General features: G+C 41.2%; 1 protein-coding gene across 4 annotated transcripts in view; it reads left to right on the top strand.

Moving 5' to 3' along the window:
* The window catches only part of LOC140735335 (bifunctional apoptosis regulator-like), a 41,182-nt gene that overhangs the window by 14,936 nt on the left and 6,424 nt on the right, over positions 1–19,822 (top strand). For all 4 annotated transcript variants that reach the window (XM_073060264.1, XM_073060263.1, XM_073060261.1 and 1 more), the window contains 5 exons: positions 1,703–2,031; positions 14,250–14,448; positions 16,396–16,562; positions 17,321–17,465; positions 17,777–17,953. In XM_073060264.1, the coding sequence (XP_072916365.1) occupies positions 1,754–2,031; positions 14,250–14,448; positions 16,396–16,562; positions 17,321–17,465; positions 17,777–17,953 (966 nt within the window). In that variant the 5' untranslated portion in view covers positions 1,703–1,753. The remainder of the gene's footprint in view (positions 1–1,702; positions 2,032–14,249; positions 14,449–16,395; positions 16,563–17,320; positions 17,466–17,776; positions 17,954–19,822) is intronic.

The following is a 19,822-nucleotide window of genomic DNA, read 5'->3' as shown; positions in this document are numbered from 1 at the left end:
ACAGAATTTTGGGAATAGTAATTACTGCTGATTGTCAAGATAAGAGTTTTGCAGATGGACAGTATGTAGCGTAACTGTTAGTAAATAGTTTGTCATCCTACTTCCAGCCAATATCACATTGAGGTCTAAACTGGAAAGGTCCTAATGGACTAAATCAGGTCATAGTAAAGCAGGTTGTTGAAGTGTGAATGCTGTTAAATGGCACATTTCCTCTTTAAATGCTGTCCATAGGCAGGCCTTTGGTCATCTGCTTTAATAACTACAGTTGGCCCTCCTTATCAGCGAGGGATTGGTTCCAGGACCTCTCGCGGATACCAAAAAACGCGGATGCTCAACTCCCTTATTTCACCTGTCTCAGAGCGGTGGTCTTTAGGATCCGCGGAGCTCTGAATCTGCAGTGTTTCTGTTCACGAAAATAATCACAATCATGATTGAAAATAAAGTGGAAATAATAGAGCGATCAGAAAGAGGTGAAATGCCATCAGTCATTGGAAAAGCATTAGGCTACAGTCGGTCAATGATCAGAAAAATTTTAAAGGATGAAGTGAGAAAGGCCCTGCCCTGATGAAAGCTACAATTATTACTAAGCAATGCAGTGGTTTAATAATTGAAATACATATGTTTCTTAAGTGTTTTATATGCATTAAAAGGTAAAATATATACTATTTTCTAAGACAAATGTTTGACTAACTGACGCTAAATAATACTGGATGTAGCTGTTCCGACTTAGTAAGAGAACTTCTGATTTTTTTTCTGATCCCAATCCATGATAACCTATGCACATCCTCCCGATAACTTTAAATCATCTCTATATTACTTATAATACCTAATACAATGTAAATGCTATGTAAATAGTTGTTATACTGCATTGGTTAGGGAATAATGACAAGGAAAAAAGTCTGTACATGCTGGAACAACAAATGCTGGAAGAGCACTTCCGTGTTTTCTCGATTCATGGTTTGTTGAATTCGCGCATGCGGAACTCGCGAACAAGGAGGGCTGACTGTAATTTGATTCTGTTTTGTTTGATAACACCGCTGTGAAGTTGCTTTGGACATTTTGACACATTAGAGATGCTATATTAATCCCAAAATCTCTGACTCCCATCAAGGAGTTATTTCAGCAATTCTATTTCAACAGCAACAGAGAGTATCAAATCTTCTCTAAAATAGCCACAAACAGATTGGCATATTCCTTGCCCTGTAGAATGAGATGATCTGTGTTTTCACAGTAATCCAGTAGCATTTATATTTACAATTGGCAGCCTGGATATTATTAGATTCATTGAGTCTTTCACAGTGCACTTGCATTTGCCTACTTTCATAATCACTCTGCAATTATCTAGAAGGGATAGTGTAGGAATTTGAAGTGTCAATTTGCACTATTATCAAATACAATTTTGCCAGTAGGGATAGTGTGGGTGCTCTTAATGAGCTTCAATCATAATTTTTTTTACCCTTACTGAAACAATTTTTAATTCTCTGGTCATGGCACTGCTGTATCCAGGTGTTGTAAGGCTGCGACTCTTGGTTTCATTCATTTCAGGGTGTTCTTTATCCAGATGTAATCTTCATGAAAGCTTGGGCACAGTGATTGAAAGTGAATCTTCAAAGATGCAACCTGTCACAAACTCTCTGAATGAAGCACTTAACCTTAGTTGACAATACAGTTAATATATATTCTAAAACACTTCTCCTTGCAGATTAATGCTGAAAGAAGAAAATCAAGTTTCCAAAGCCTCAGTTGTAATCAGATGGAAGGTGATGTAGGATTATGTTATGAGCAAAAATACAAGGAACAGAATGAGGACTTGGAGGTCAGCATGTTACCAGAACCATCCTGTCATCTCTCTGCCAATGAATTTTCATGTCACTGTTGCTATGAAGTATTGGTAAATCCAACTACTTTGAACTGTGGACACAGTTTCTGCAGACACTGCCTGGCACTGTGGTGGGAAGCTTCCAGGAAAACAGAATGCCCGGAATGCAGAGAAAAATGGGAGGGATTTCCTAAAGTCAACATTGTCTTAAGGTACGGTTATATTTCGAGTGAAGCTAGCCCGCATGTCTTTCAGAAGCTGAATTTAAGTTAAATGAACTAATATTAAAAGGCAAGAAAGCATTGCAATTTTGGAAATGTTTTTGTTACTTATTATTTGTATGGTCCAATGGAACTGGCAATATCCAATTCAATTGTTTCACCATTTTTTCCATGAGTTAGCTTTTGCCTGCAAATTTAATACTGTTCAACAAATTTCATTTTCCTTTGTGTTTCTTAAGTTATCATTGATTTGGTTTAACCACCCCATAATAATAACATTAGGTTGCCTCCTTTATTTTTGTTTTTGTGACATTGCACGACTGTCCAATTATTAAAATATACTTTGCTGAAATAAGTTGGATCTATAGTACTATGCCAAAGTCTTAGGCATTTGTAAAAAGAATTTTGTAAAGCAAAGATGCTTTCCGAAAAATGAAATGAAAAGTTTCCAAATATTAAAAAAATTACTAAAAAAAAAGTAGTAAACAGGAAAAAAACTAAATCAAATCAATTATTTGCTTTGACCAGTCTTTGCCTTTAAAACTGCATCAGTTTTGAGAGTTTTCTTAGGTACACTGTCATGCAGTTTTATAAGAAAATTGGCAGGTAGGTCACTTCAAGATCTTGGAGAACTTGCCACTGTTCTTCAGTTGACTTTGGCTGTCTCGCCTGCTTCTGTCACTCCAGGTAATCCCAGACAGCCTCAATGTTGAGATCAGGGCTCTGGAGATCATACCATCTATTATTCCTTATTCTTTTCACTGAAGATAGTTCTTTATGATGTTGGCCATGTGTTTGGTGTCATTGTCCTACTGCAGAATGAAGTTGGGACTTACCAGATGCCTCCCTGATGGTATTGTGTGATGGATGAGAATCTGCTTGTACTTCTCAGCATTGAGGATTCCATTAAATCTGACCAGATCACCATCTCCATTTGCAGAAATGTAGCCCCAAACCCACAGGGAACCTCCACCGTGCTTCACTATTGGCTGCAGACACTCATCCACGTAGCGCTCTCCAACTCGTCTACAGACAAGCCGCCTCCTGTTTGAGCCAAAAATTTAAAATTTTGACTCAGCCAGAGCACTTTCTGCCATTGTTCAGCACCCCAGTCCTTGTGTTTTTGTGCATAGGTGAGTCTGTTGGCTTTGATCCCACTTCAGAGGAATGTTTTTTTTTGTCAGCAACTCTCAATTCTGACAAGACTTCTCCAGCCTGTCAGGTGGTGTACCTGAGTTTCTGTGGTTTATGTGAGTTCCGAGTTAATAGCAGTGCTGGACGACCTCTGACTTCGGTTTGATGTATCTCTTGTCTGCTACACTCAGTTTCTGTGGCCAACCACTGCATTTCTGGTCCTCAACCTCGCACTTTGCTTTGTGCTTCTTTAGAAGAGCTAGGATCACACATCTTGAGATTCCTGTCTGCCGCAAAAGTTATACTTGGGAGAAACTTTGCTGATGCAGGATGACCACCTTATGTCTTGTTGCTATGCTCACTCTTGACATGGCGTAAGAATAGATGATTTGAAGATCAAACTTTCTCATCTGCCATACCCTCATCTTTTTAGTTTTGTTGTCTTTCATCCAGTTTGATTCCTTCACCTGTTTCAGTTTCAGTTAATCAGTTTAGTTCATTCAACACAATATCATTGATCATTAACATCATGTTTGTTATCTTTGTTTATATAACTGGGTTATATACGTACAAAGTTATTGTTTTTTATATTTGAAAAGTGTTCTATTACTTGATGTTATCTTTAACGAAATACAAATTTTTTTTCTGTAACATTTAATTTTTTAGAAAACGAATGTTTGGAAATCTAAAATTTGCTCTTTTCTATTGACACAATAATGCAGAAGACAAATAAATGTCTAAAACAGAACTTATTTAAAGATCTAAGTTGTCTAAGACTTGCACAGTACTATACATCACAACACAGTTATCATTATGTGTTATTGTAGTACCTGGCCGATGCCATCAAAAATAATGGACACGACTTAGTGCTGTTGTTCTATGGAAAAATGCACTTTTCAAAACTTAATACTTGGTACCAACCATCAGTGTGTCAGTTCTGATGATTCTAACTTTGATCAATTTTATTATCTACCCATAAATCTGGAGATGTATGTCTGGAAGGTATTCATTTTAATCAACATACATTGAAAATCTTGAAGATTTGGCAGTTGTTAAAAACTGACTAACCAATTTTTTTAATATTTGAGTACAAGCATATTTATGCTTCATCCACGGCACTATATAAACATGTTTTATTCTGGGTAATAAATTAAGTGAGGTAGTGTTCATGGGTTCAAAGTCCATTCAGAAATCAGATGGCAGAGGGGAAGAAGCTACTCCTGGATCGTTGAGTGTGTCCTGTAACACCTTTCTGATGGTAGCAATGAGAACAGAGCATGTTCTGTGTGATGGGGGTCCTTAATGATAGGTACTGCCCTTTTGAGGCATCGTTTCTTGAAGATGTCCTGGATACTATGGAGGCTAGTGTCCTTCATGGGGCTGGCTAAGTTTACAAGTCCCTTCAGCTTATTTTGATCCTGTGCAGTAGCTGCTCCCACCCCCGCTCCCAATGCCAGATGGTGGTGCAGCCAGTTAGAAAGCTCTCCACGGTACATCTATGTAACTTTGTAAGTGTCTTGGAGATACCAAATCTTCTCAAACTCCTAATGAAATATGGTCGCTGCCTTCTTGGTAGCTGCATTGATACGTTGGGCCTAAGATAGATCCTCGGAGATCCTCAGACAGCTAGGAACTTGAAATTGCTCACCTTTTCCACTTCTGATCCCTCTGAGACTGATGTGTGTTCCCTTGTCTTACCATTTCTGAAGTCACCAATCAGTTCCTTGTTCTTATTGATGTTGAGTGCAAGGTTATTGCTGCGACAACATTCAACTAGCTTGTGTATCTTTATATATTATTATAAGATGTCAGCATGTTCAGTAATGTGAGGTGAAACACTGTGATCTGGTCTGCCTAATTGCATTATTAGTCCGTTGGTTGTTTAAGTTATTGATATTGAGACTTTTGGGGAGCTGAAATATATTTTCTTATTGGTACTTCTATTTGACAAAAGCTATTAACAACACTGGAACTAAAAGATTTCTCCTTTCGAAGTTTGGAATCATAATTTTGTCTTTCAATCTTCATTATAAGGTTGACCAGAGAAGTGTGGAGATTAAGTGCTCCCACAAGCTGGTTCGATTAAGTCTGTTTTTGGAATAAGCGCCTGTTTTTATCTGGCTGAGTTTTAATTTGCTTTTTAAATATCAGATACAGCTCAGTTAAGTCAGTTTCATCTGAGTCAAAAGATTGCTGATTCCAGTCAGACATTGGAGATTTAGTGTGCAAGTTAGACCTATAATTTAAAGTTCAACTGAAGAAATAGTACAGTCTATTTTTGTCTAAAGTCTAAAATGCCTTTTTTATTCTAAAATATCATTTTTAGAATGAATCACTAACAGAAACTTGTCTGCCTTTTGAGTTAGAAATATTTTGACGAACAAGTAACTTGTCTCTCATTTGTAAATGTATTTAGCAGGGAGTGTCAGATAGACGATCTATTTGGATTCTTCCTGACATCCGCCATGTGAGCATAGTGGTTAGCATGATGCTATTACAGCTGTAATAGCTCGGCGTTGGAGTTTGGAGTTCAGTTCTGCGCCATCTGTAAGGAGTTTGTCCATTTCCCCATGACCGTGTGGGTTTCCTCTCTGTCCAAAGATGTATAAGTTAGTAGGTTAATTGGTCATTGTAAATTGCCCAATGATTAGGCTAGTGTTAAATAGGTGGGCCAGAAAAGCCTATTCTGCGCTGTATTTCTAAAGAATTAAAAATAAATAATAAAAACCATTCTAGCCAATTTGACTTGTTTCATTCAAGGCATTGACAACACTGTAGTGTTGGAGACCCAAACAAGCCAATTTTCGGCAGTGATATAGGCACCTCCCCAATAAAGTGGGAAAACTGTCCAGGTATGTTACCTCCATACAGGAGATGGTCCAACAATATCTGCCCCATGAGTCTTACAGATGTTGTTATTAACGTGATTAGTAAGCTTTCAAATAACACTAAAATTGGTGGTGTAGTGGACAGTGATGGAGGTTATCTAAGATTAGAACAGGATGTAGATGGATTGGAGAAGTGAGCTAAGGAGTAGCAGATGGAATTTAACTTGCACAAGTGTGAGGAGTTACATTTTGGTCAGTTAAACCAGGTTAGTAATTGCATATTAAATAGTAGGGCCCTGGAGAAAGTTGTAGAGCAGCGACACCTAGTTGCAGTACAAGTATATAGTTACATGAAAGTAGTTACGCAGGTGGACAGGGTGGTGCAAAAAGCACTTGGCACACTTGCCTTCATCAGTCTGGGCATTGAGTATAGGAATTGGGAGATCATTTTGTAGCTGTACAAATTGTTGGCAAGACCATATAAGTTTTGTGCCTTTCTCTGCTTCTTCTGGCTATCCATACCATAGGATGATGATGGTTCCTTACAGTCAGTTGGTGGGGTTTAGGATACCCAGCTCCTCAGAAAGGAACAGCGTGTGCATGAATGGATTTTAGGTGAGTAGGGGGTTGCACAGGTCCAGACCCACCCTCTCGACATCCCCTCCTGGATCCAGCGGCATGGTGGGGTCCAAGGCAGCTGGGGGAATTTCTGTTGCAGTGAATGGCCAGACCAAGCTTCGATGCAAGGGATGTCCTTTCTGCGCTTCACAGCACGTGTTTCCTAGATGGCCGTTGACGCTACGAGGGAGTTCATCCACCCTTTGCCAGGTCTTGTTTTTCATCCTGCAGGGTGTCTCCCCACCCTCCTCAGCAGGCAAGCCCGGTGGGGGAGCCGGTTTAGTCACTGATCACCCGACCGTGCGACAGGTAGTACTAGGTTACATGATACCAGTAGCACTCAGACAAGTGACCTATGCCATTCTAGCTACCTATCTTTAGGAAGAATATCCTTAAACTGGAGAGGACACATAAAAGATTCATGAGTATGCTACTGGGTTGAAGTGCTTGAGTTATAAGGAGAGACTGGCGCATAGGAGGCTGAGGTGTAGCCTGGAAAGACCGCTAGGTCTGCATGGACAAGTTGGGCCGAACAGCCTGTTTCTGCGCTGCATTATTCCTTGATTCTCACTTGTTACCAAAGAAATAATATGTGTAAACAATGGTGACATGTGGCACTTACCAATCATCTCACTGATAATTCATTTTAGATATGACCATCTACTCCAGACAGGACAAAATAGATGAATTCCAGAAGTAAAGGAAGAGTAACAATTCTTGATACCAAGGTAGCTTTCTGGAGCAAGCTATTGAACATTCAGGTTGAAAAATAGTCAGTGGAATTCAAGGAGAAAATTTTGTACAGGCTCATACAAAAGAGGATGATTGTAACGCTTGGAGGTCAATCATCTCAGCAGTTCCTCCTGACTGTAATCTCAGCCCAGCCTGTGTCAGCTGCATCATCAGTTATTGCTTTGTCCCAAGGTCAAAAATAATGATGTCCACTGATGATGACCTCAGAAAATGAAGCAGTCCATTGGTACATGCAGACAAGTGAGACCATAAACCTGTGAAAATTGATTTAAAGGCAAAGCTTCAGAGAATTCCCAGAATGTTAGAGAATGCCTGGCCAGGAAGAAGCTGAGCTATCAGGATTTGGAAGAACTTGTATCTAGAAGAAGAACATTAAGGCATGAACTGATTGGCAAATAATATCTTCAAGTAGACAATATATTCATTTGCATTTGAAATTCAGTGGCATTACCGTCATTGTGTCTCCTATTTTCAATGTCTTCGGAATCCCCATTGATCAGAAAATTAGCAGGGCCAGCTTCTGAAAATAACATGCCCACAGGATCAGGTCAGAATCTGGAAACTGCATGTGTTTCCTCCGGGTGCTCTGGTTTCCTCCCACTGTCCAAAGAGGATCTGGTTAACTGGGAATGGGACTAAAGGGGAAATTGGATCAGCTCATGATGAAATGGCGGAGCAGACTCGATGGGCCAAATGGCCGATTTCTGCTCCTTTGTCTAATGGTCTTATGGTCTTAATTGATCCTTGTAAATTGTCCTGTGATTAGGCTAGTGTTAAGTAGGTAGGTTGCTAGGTGACGCAGCTTATTGGGCCGGAAAGGCCTGCTCTGCACTGTAGGACCAAATACGTAAGTAAATAAATATTCTATGGTGAATGCCTTGATGAAAGACTTGGGCAGTGAGAAAGTGAATCGCCAGGAGTATGTGAAGTAGCCTCCACCTGCCTGCGTGGGTGCAGCTCTTAAAGGCATTCAACACGAGCCAAAAGGAAACGGCTCTCTTGATTGCCACTCTTCAATTCACTTCCTTCACCAAGCTCCATGTAGTAGCAGCAGTAACTACACTACAGTAGACAGGGAGGGTCTACAATGGCTCATCAAAACTGCCCAACACATCACAGACTCCAGCCTACCCTCCATCAAGGACATATACACAGAAAGGTGCTGGAAAATGGCCTGTAACATCATGAAGGAACCCACCTACCCTGCTTGGGGGCTGTTTGTCCCACACCCATCAGGGAGGACGTTACGGAGCATCTATGCCAGGACTACCAGATGAAAAAAGTTACTTTTCCCAACAACTCCACCCACTAACCCACCTGAAGGGTGTGAGGAAAGAGTGCAGTTAGAAGGGAGAAGGTGCTCAAAAAGACCTAAGGGTACAGAAGTCACCTGGACCAGATAAACTGCACCCTAGGGTTCTGAAAGAGGTAGCTGTAGAGATTGTGGAGGCATTAGTAACGATCTTCCAAAAATCATTGGGCTCTGACATGGTGCTAGGGGACTGGAAAGCTGCAGATGTCACTCCACTCTTTAAGAAAGGAGGAAGACAACAGAAAGGAAATTATAGACCAATTAGCCTGAACTCAGTGGTTGGGAGATGTTGGAGTCAATTGTTAAGGATGAGGTTATGGAGTCCTTGGTGACACAGGACAAGATAGGACAAAGTCAGCATGGTTTCCTTAAGGGAAAATCTTTCCTGACAAACCTGTTGGAATTCTTTGATGATATTACAAATAGGAAAGATAAAGGGGATGCAGTGGACGTTGTATATTTGGACTTCCAGAAGGCCTTTGACAAGGTGCCACACATGAAGCTGCTTACCAAGTTATGAGCCCAAGGTATTACAGGAAAGTTACTAGCATGGTTAGAGCAACACACACCAAATGCTGGTGGAACGCAGCAGGCCAGGCAGCATCTATATGAAGAAGTACAGTCAACGTTTTGTGCCGGGGCCCTTCGTCAGGACTAACTGAAAGAAGAGATAGTAAGAGATTTGGAAGTGCGAGGGGAAGGGGGAAATCCGAAATGATAAGAGAAGACAGGAGGGGGAGGGATGAAGCTAAGAGTTAGAAAGTTGATTTGTAAAAGGGATACACAGCTGGAGAAGGGAGAGGATCGTGGGATGGGAGGCCTAGGGAGAAAGAAAGGGGGAGGGGAGCACCAGAGGGAGATGGAGAGCAGGCAAGGATTGTGAGAGGGACAGAAAGACAAAAAAGAGAAAGAAAAGAAAATAAAGAAAAAAGGGGGGAATAAATAAATAAATCAAGGATGGGGTAAGAAGGGGAGGAGGGCATTAATGGAAGTTAGAGAAATCAATGTTCATGCCATCAGGTTGGAGCCTACCCAGACGGAATACGAAGTGTTGTTCCTCCAACCTGAGTGTGGCTTCATCTTGACAGTAGAGGAGGCCATGGATAGACATATCAGAATGGGAATGGGACATGGAATTAAAATGTGTGGCCACTGGGAGATCCTGCTTTCTCTGGCGGACCGAGCGTAGGTGTTCAGCGAAATGGTCTCCCAGTCTGCGTCGGGTCTCATCAGTATATAAAAGGCCACACCAGGAGCACCGGACACAGTATACCACACCAGCCAACTCACAGGTGAAGCGTCACCTCACCTGGAAGGACAGTCTGGGGCTCTGAATGGTGATGAGGGAGGAAGTGTAAGGGCAGGTGTAGCACTTGTTCCGCTTACAAGGATGTGCCAGGAGGGAGATCGATGGGAAGGGATGGGGGGAACAAATGGACAAGGGAGCGTAGGAGCAATCCCTGCGGAAAGTAGAAAGTGGGGGGAGGGAAAGATGTGATTGCTGGTGGGATTCCGTTGGATGACCCCCTTCTCCCGTCTTCAATCCTCCTCCTGTTCATGAGCAACATGCTCTTGTCTTCTGCCTGCTCCGGATCTCTTTATTGCTAACTGCTGACGGGACATCAACAGTCTCAACTTCACCACACCTTGTTCCAATTCCAACTTCACTCCTTCCGAATGCTCCGCTTTCCACTCCCTCCGCACCAATCCCAACCTTACTATAAAACCTGCTCGTAAGGGGGGGGGGGGGGGGGGCGCTGTTGTAGTCTGGCGTACTGACCTCTACCTTGCTGAGGCACAGCGACAACTCGCTGATACCTCCTCTTATTTACCCCTTGATCATGACCCTACCAAGGAGCACCAGGCCATGGTCTCCCACATCATCACCAACCTTATCAGCTCTGGGGATCTCCCATCCACTGCCACCAACTTCATAGTTCCCATACCCCACACTTCCAGTTTCTACCTCCTACCCAAGATCCACAAACCTGCCTGTCCAGGTAGACCCATTGTCTCAGCTTGCTCCTGCCCCGCTGAACTCATTTCTGCATACCTTGACACTGTTTTATCCCCCCTTGTTCAATCCCTTCCCACCTATGTTAGTGACAGTTTTCACGCTTGAATTTTTACAATGATTTTAAGTTCCCTGGCCCCCACCGCCTTATTTTCACCATGGCTGTCCAGTCCCTATATACCTCTATCCCCCACCAGGAAGGTCTCAAAGCTCTGCTTCTTTATGGATTCCAGACCTAACCAGTTCCCCTCTACCACCACTCTCCTCCGTCTAGTGAAATTAATCCTTACTCTTAATAATTTCTCCTTTGGCTCCTCCCACTTCCTCCAAACCAAAGGTGTAGCCATGGGCACCCGTATGGGTCCCAGCTATGCCTGCCTTTTTGTTGGCTTTGTGGAGCAGTCCATGTTCCAAGCCTATACGGGTATCCGTCCCCCTCTTTTCCTTCGCTACATCGACGACTGCATTGACACTGCTTCCTGCATGCATGCTGAGCTCGTTGACTTCATTAACTTTGCCTCCAACTTTCACCTTCCCCTCAAATTTAACTGCTCCATTTCCAACACCTCCCTCCCCTTTCTTGATCTTTCTGTCACTATCTCTGGGGACGGCTTATCTACTGATATCTACTATAAGCCTACGGATTCTCACAGCTACCTAGACTATTCCTCTTCCCACCCTGTCTCTTGCAAAAATGCCATCCCATTCTTGCAGTTCCTCTGTCTCCACCACATCTGCTCTTAGGATGAGGCTTTTCATTCCAGGACGAAAGAGGTGTCTTCCTTTTCTAAAGAAAGGGGCTTCCCTTCCTCCACCATCAACTCTGCTCTCAAACGCATCTCTCCCATTTCATGCAATCTGCTCTCACCCCATCCTCCTGCCATCCTACTAGGGATAGGGTTCCCCTGGTCCTTACCTACCAGCCCACCAGCCTCCAGGTCCAACATATAATTCTCCGTAACTTCCACCACTTCAAACAGGATCCCACCACCAAGCACATCTCCCCCCCCCCCCCCCCACTTTTTGCTTTCCGCAGGGATCGCTCCCTACATGACACCCTTGTCTATTCGTTCACCCCCATCCCTTCCCACCGATCTCCCTCCTGCCACCTATACTTGTAAGCGGAACAAGTGCTACACCTGCCCTTACACTTCCTCCCTCACCACCATTCAGTGCCCCAGACAGTCCTTCCAGGTGAGGCGTCACTTTGCCTGTGAATTGACTGGTGTAATATACTGCGTCTGGTGCAGCCTTCTATATATTGGTGAGACCCGGCGCAGACTGGGAGACCGTTTCGCTGAACACCTACGCTCTGTCCGCCAAAGAAAGCAGGATCTTCCAGTGGCCACTCATTTTAATTCCATGTCCCATTCCCATTCTGATATGTCTATCCATGGCTTCCTCTACCGTCAAGATGAAGCCACACTCAGGTTGGAGGAACAACACCTTATATACCGGCTGGGTAGCCTCCAACCTGATGGCATGAAAATTGACTTCTCTAACTTCTGTTAATGCCCCTCCCCTTCTTACCCCATCCCTGATTTAATTATTTACCCCCTTTTTTTTCTCTCTCTGCCCATCACTCTTTGCCTGTTCTCCATCTCCCTCTGGTGCTCCCCTCCCCCATTCTTTCTCCCTAGGCCTCCCGTCCCATGATCCTTTCCTTTCTCCAGCTGTGTATCCCTTTTACCAATCAAATTTCCAGCTCTTAGCTTCACCCCACCCCCTCCTGTCTTCTCCTATCATTTCGGATCTCTCCCTTCCTCTCCCACTTTCAAATCTCTTACTATCTCTTCTTTCAGTTAGTCCTGACAAAGGGTCTCGACCTGAAACATCGACAGTGCTTCTTCCTATAGATGCTACCTGGCCTGCCGCATTCCACCAGCATTTGGTGGGTGTTGCTTGAATTTCCAGCATCTGCAGATTTCCTCATGTTAACATGGTTAGAGTATTGGCTGTTTGGTAGGAGGCAGTGAGTGGGAATAAAAGGATCCTTGTCTGGTTGGCTGCCAGTGACTAGTGGTGTTCCACAGGGATTGGTGTTGGGACCGCTTCTCTTTATGCTGCATATCAATGATTTAGATGATGGAATAGATGGCTTTGTTGCTAAGTTTGCAGATGATACAAAGATTGGTGGAGGGGCAGATGGTGTTGAGGAAACAGGTAGGCTACAGAAGGACTTAGATTATGAGACTGGGCAAGAGAGTGGCAAATGAAACACAATGTTGGAAAATACAATGTTATGTACTTTGGTAGAAGAAATAAATGTGCAGACTATTTCTTTACAGGAAGAAAATACAAAAATCTGAGATGCAAAGAGGCTTGGCTGTCCTTGTGCAGAGCACCCTAAAGGTTAACTTGCAGGTAGAGTCGGTGGTGAAGAAGCCAAATGCAATGTTAACATTCATTTCAAGCAGTCTAGAATACAAGAGCAGGGATGTGATGCTGAGGTTTATAAGGCACTGGTGAGACCTCACCTTGAGTATTATGAACTGTTTTGGGTTCCTCAAATAAGATGATGTGCTGGCATTGGAGAGGGTTCAGAGGGGTTCACAAGGATGATTCCAGGAATGAAAGGGTTATCATACGAAGAACATTTGATAGCTCTGCGTCTGAACTCACTGGAATTTAGAAGGATGAGAAGAGATCCCATTTAAACCTTTTGAATGCTGAAAACTCAGATGTGTAAAGGATGTTCCCCATGGTGGGGGAGTCTTGGACAAGAGGGCACAGCCTCAGGGTAGAGGGGCGTCCATTTAAAACAGAGATGCGGAGAAATTTCTTTAGCCAGAGGGTGGTGCATTTGTGAAATTTGTTACCACAGGCAGCTGAGGAGGCCAGGTTGTTGAGTGTATTTAAGGTGGAGATTGATAGGTTCTTGATTGAACACAGCATCAAAGGTTACTGGGAGAAGGCCGGGGAGAGGTCTGAGGAGGAGAGAAAAAGGATCAGCCATGATTGAATAGCAAAGCAGACTCGATGGGCCAAGTGGCCTGATTCTGCTCCTATGTCTTATGGTCTCTCCACACTCCCCTCACCGTTACTTTATCATTTCCTGTTAGTCACCTTGTTTATAGACAAGCTGCCTGATATCACTTTATGTATATACAATCAATCAATGGATATATGCTATCTTATATATTTATTGTGTTTTATGAATGTTCTGTTCTGGTACCCAATTTCCCTCGGGATCAATAAAGTATGTCTGTCTGTGTTGTTTTTTGTGCTGGATCAGATCTGGAGTAATAATTGTTTGGTTCTCTTACACTTGTGTACTGGAAATGACAATAAATAATCTTGAGTGATCTAAATGAATTGCAGCCATTCAGCAAGAATACTCCAATGCATCTTTCCAAGCTCATAACCTCTGCTCTCCAAAAGTGTTTCACAGACGTGTGAATTAAAGTAGCAGTTTTACAAATGTTATACTTTTTTGTTAATTTAACATTTTGTGACCTCATTGGCTGTCCTTTGGATACATTGAAATAAAATGTATGTCCTTCTAGATGTTTGAGATGTTTTGGCTGGACTTTCTTTTGTCTCATTACAGGGATGCTGTTGAAAAGCTGTTCCCTGATGATGTCAAGAGACGTCGGGAGGAGACGCAGAACAACATAAAAATCTCAAAGAGCTTTTTGGCTTTCGAGAAATTTGGCAGTGAGCAATCAAGAGCTGTCAACCAGTCAGTGCAATGGAGACGAGGAGGTGGCTTTTTCTCAGGAGTACTAACTTCTTTAACCTGTGTGGCAGTGAGTGTGTGTTTTGTAATACATAAGAACACAAGAAAATGACTGGGGTTGGTTATTTGGCCCCTCAAGGTGTACACTCTAGTGAAGCTTTGTACTCCAGATAAATCAATGGATACTCATGGAATTGGAGCCACATTTTCTAAATTAACAGCCTAGATTCATACTTTCACAAGCTATTTGTCTGATTACCAAAATTATTACTGCATGAGAGAAATAACCTATTTTGACTAGACTATGTATGGAACGTTTCTCTTGCACTCAGTGGCATGGAGTGTGGTTATTTCTGCTACTGTCGCCTTCCGGTCAGCTTGAGCCATTCTGTACATTCCCCTCTGACCTCTGTCATCCTCTCAGGTGTTTTTTCCTCCCACACAACCACTGCTCACTGGATGTTTTTTTTAAATTTTCACACCATTCTCTGTAAAGATTGTTGTTTGTGAAAATCCCTGGAGATCAGCAGTTTCTGAAATACTCATACCACTCTGTCACCAATAATCTTTCCATAGTCAGTCACTTTTCTTCCCAATTCTGATGTTTGGTCTGAGCAACAACTGAACCTCTTGACCATGTCTGTATGCTTTTATGCATTGAGTTGCTGTCACATGATTGGCTAATTAGATATTTGAACTGTTGTAGCACGCGGTTATTTGCGTTTCTGTTGCCTTCATGTCAGATTGAATCACTCTAACCATTTTCCTCTGACCTCTCTCATTAAGATGTTTTTACCCAGAGAATTGCCACTTAGTGGATTTTTTTTGCATCATCCTGTGTAAACTCTAGAGACTGTTGTGCGTGAAAATCCCAGGAAATCAGCAGTTTCTGAGATACTCAAACCACCCTGTCTTTCCAACAATCATTCCATGGTCAAAGTCACTGAGATCAGATTTCTTCCCCATTCTGATGTTTGGTCTTGACAATGTCCGCATACTTTCATGCATTGAGTTGCTATCACATTATTAGCTGGCTGATTGGATATTTGCACTAACGAGGTATACAGGTGTACCTAATAAAGTGGCCACTGAGTATGCATGCAACATTTTTATATGAGCTGAATTTTCTACAAATCTTTTGCCAATCCTTTTATTACTTGACAATATTTTCATCTGTTTTATTTGTTTTTATCTTAGAGCATTACAGCTGTTAATGCTGTAAAACTGGACATAATTGCATATATTTTGGGTAAAATGCTTTTGAAAAGACATTGTGGCAAATAATTCTGAGTCCAGCACTGGAAGAAGTGAATAAGACTCAAACATTCCATTGATTTTTTTTTACCAGGGCATTTCTTTTGGATAAAAGCTCTTGTTAAAAGAACTTAACATGTGAATTGGCAAAGAAAAGATGCAAGGCTTTGTTGACCTTTGTTCAGCTTTCAGTTCCAGTGAAGTATTTTTCTCTCTCCCTGAGCAGCTGGCATTTCTGTATTTCGGATTTCCAGCATCCATGCTCTTTTGCTTTTAAAATTAATTGTTTGTTCACTCAACAACCTCTGGCAAAAAATGAATAAAGGATTACTGCATGAAGATTTTATTCCCTTTAATAGCTTTCAAGCTTTCACTTGAGTAGACTTGACTGTGATTATCTTTATTCGTAATCTTTTTGAAAACTGTATAGTTTTATTTTGGTTTTGACTGATTCTAATAAACAGATTTGAAAATGACTACATATTTTATGAGAATAGATATGTCACATAATCAGTTGTATATGTGGGAGGGGGTAATGGGACTGCCTATGCTCATGTAAAATGTTAGGTTTTATTGCATGGCTTTAAATTCCTTGGATGATATCACAAGTTTAATATTTGCTGTGCCCATGTAGAAAGTAAGAGTTGTCACTTACCTAAAGCCTCTTCTTTTTGTTGTTGTTATTTCTAGCATATGTGCATTTTTAAAAAAAATCTTAAGAACTGTGACTAATTTTCTTTTATACTTTTTTTTTCTACTGTAGGTAGTATTTTTAGTTTATCTCTGGAGTAGAGAAACCGAACAAGATCTTCTTGTGCACAAGCCTGTGACTAAATGGACTGCTAAAGAAGTGACTCTTTGGTTAGAGCAGTTGGGTCAATGGGCTACTGTTTACAAAGACAGGTTTCTGGAGGAGGAAGTGAACGGAAGGTGAGGTTCGGTTCAGTTCATCTGAAAGAGGTCATGTTCTTTAGCATAATTGAGGACTTGGCTCCTAAATGCTTCGGAAAACTTAACATTTAGACTGTTTCAGAGAATTCTTCTGACCAATCCTTCCTACCATATCATACTGTCTCTCTTCCCTTTATTGTTCACATCATAGAATTTGAAGTGCAGCTTCTTCCCAATCCAAATAGTGAATTCTTCTAATACTAGTCAATGGTCTTTTCATCCCTTGCTCTTGGCGGGGCTCACAGGGGAAAACGGCTGTGTTACAGTGTACATTGGCAAGGCTACAATCAGAAGAATTTGTACAAAGTTTTATTAATCAAGTCCTGTTTTGTTGGTTTTCAATTCTATTTATAGCGTTGCCAATTTTCAGAAGATACACCGTCACCCAAAAGTTTGGAACTTTAATGCAATTCATTAGTTGAAGGAAATCATCATTACAAATTTAAATGATTATTAAATGGATTTAATTCTATTCTAATGAAAACAATTTAATAAATAAGTTTTATGTCAGCCTGTTGTACTATTGCAAAATAACAGGTTATACATTTAAATGGCAGTGAAATTGATTTGGCTGAAGATTTATTCCTATTATGGTTGCGAAATGCCTTGGATTTCCTAAAACAGATGTTAAAAGCATTACATAAATGCATATTTTTCTTTCAATTTATATTAGAGTGAAATCTCTAGTCCAGATTTTTATTATCGAAAAGCTTTTCTTTCATTAAATGTGTCTTTAGGCTATTGCTGAATCTAGGCGAAGAAGAGTTTTCAAAGCCTCCTTTCAACATTGAGAGAGAACTTCATAGGAAAGCTATTCTAATGGAACTGGACAATATAAAAGCACTTGGAGTTAAACCCCCACAGAATCTCTGGGAATATAAGGTAAATACTTACTGAAATGAAACACCATGTATTGTCGTTTCTTTCCCTCCCCCCCCCCCCCCCCCCCATGATGCAATGAATTGTTTGGTTTTATCTTGTGCCTTAATAGTGAAAGATTCAATTTTGTTCATCTAAAACAGTGTTACATGTTTTTTTCTCTGAGATGTATAACTGTGCTCCTCTATGCCATTCAGTTGATATTCTTAAGATGCATATTGTGACTGATTTTATTTATAATAGTTCTAATTGTTTAAAATTAGGTCAATAATTTTTTTTTCTCTGCCTGCTTGGGATACAAATATTTTTTTCAGGCAATGCACGTAGGCAAGTCGCTGTTCCTGCTGTATGCACTGAAGAGCTCCCCACGGTTGACCATGCTGTATCTCTACCTGTTTGATTACTCAGAAATCTTTCTGCCCCTTATTCACACCATTTCTCCTAAGAAGACCGAGATGACAGAGGATGCAGATATTTTTCGCAAGCACTGGGTAAACATTTTGTTACTTGAGTGAAATAATTAGTTGAAATGTATTAATTTAGTGAATATACTAGGTGTGCAATTCATTGCCATGGCCGTTTGTGAAGGCCAAGTCATTGGATATACTTGAAGTGGAGGATGATAGGTGTTTGATTAGTAAGGGCATTAAAGGTCACAAGGAAAAGACAAGAGAATGGGGTTGAGAGAGATGGACAAATCAGCCATGATGGAATGTTAGAGACTTAGTGGGCCAAATGGCCTAATTTTGCTCCGATGTCTGATAGTGTTATTAGTGAGAATAACTGAGAACATTGTACATGTACTAATACTGTTACTCCTATCTGAGAAGCAACTTGTATCTGCTTCATTTTGCTTACTGGCACAACAGGTACACAGCAGAAGCCATCTCATTGACTCCTCAATTATCTCTGGAACATCTGGACACCAAAGACACATACATCATGCTCTTTGTTGATGATAGCTCTGCATTCTATATTACTATCTCCTCAAACTAATCAATAAGCTTCACGACCTTAGCCTCAGTACCTTCTTGTGCAATTGGATCCTCTATTTTCTCACTTGCAGACCAGAGTCAGTATGAATTGGCAGCAATGTCCTCTCCATAATTCTATCAGTATAAGTGCACCACGAGGCTGTGTGCTTAGCACTATGTTCTACCTGCTTTACACTTCTGACTGTGTGGCTAAATACGGCTCCAATACCATATTTGAGTTTGTTGATGATGACACTGTCGTTGGCTTATGAAGCAGTGTACAGGAGGGAAGTTGAAAATCTGGGGCAGCACAACTTTAACCTCTTACTCAATTATTGTCTATTAATTGTGACTTGTATGAAGATTAGAACACATTTTCAAGTCAAGTCAACTTTTATTGTCATTTCGACCATAACTGCTGATACAGTGCATAGTAAAAATGAGACAACATTTTTCAGGACCATGGTGTTACATGACACAGTACAAAAAACTAGACTGAACTACGTAATAAAAAAAACAACACAGAGAAAGCTACACTAGACTACAGACCTACACTGGACTGCATAAAGTGCACAAAAACAAAAACAAATTTTTTTTTTGAGTAATTAGTGCAGAAAACCAGGTAATTGCAAAGGATTCACAAACTTTTTCTTGCAACTGTATGTCACCATATAGATTCAGGATTGTTTAATGTCATTTCCAGTACACAAGTGTAAGGAGAACAAAATAATTGTTATTCTGGACTTGATACAGCACAAAAAGAAACAAAAGATAAAGAACGTAATAATAATAATAAAAGCACAAATATAAGTACATAAGATAGTTCATATACATTGACTGTATGTCCATAAAGTGATGCTAGTCTGTACATAAGATGACTGAGAGGAAATAATAAAGTAGTGATGGAGTTGGTGGATAGAGCCCAACTGCTTGGGGAAGGTAACTGTTTTTGAGTCGGTGGTCCTGGCATGGGTGACATGTAGCGCTCTCCCTGATGGGTTTAGGACTGACAGTCCATGAGCAGGGTGCGTGGGATTTTTCATGATTTTATTGGCCTTTTTCCGTCATCCTTCTGTATGTATGCCCTTGGTGGGTAGGATGGTGCGTTGGGTAGTTTGACTACCCATTGAATAGAACCTTCCTATCTACCACAGTGCAGTTTCCATGCCAAGCAATGATGCAGTTCCTTAGGGTGCTCTCTACTACACATCTGTAGCATGATATGAGTATGGATGTGCAAAGTCCAGCTACCCTGAGATTTATTTTCTTGTGGGCATTCACTGCAGATGCAAAGTAACACAATAAAATCAATGAAAAGCTACATATAAAGACAGCCCAAACAACCGAAGTGCAAAAATCAACAAATTGTGCAAGTACAAAAAAAAA

Source organism: Hemitrygon akajei, chromosome 11 (assembly GCF_048418815.1).
Source record: "Hemitrygon akajei chromosome 11, sHemAka1.3, whole genome shotgun sequence".
In the NCBI taxonomy this organism is placed as follows: Eukaryota; Metazoa; Chordata; class Chondrichthyes; order Myliobatiformes; family Dasyatidae; genus Hemitrygon; species Hemitrygon akajei.
The sequence above is the reverse complement of the archived record's forward strand: the minus strand, read 5'-3'. Positions and strand labels throughout refer to the sequence as shown.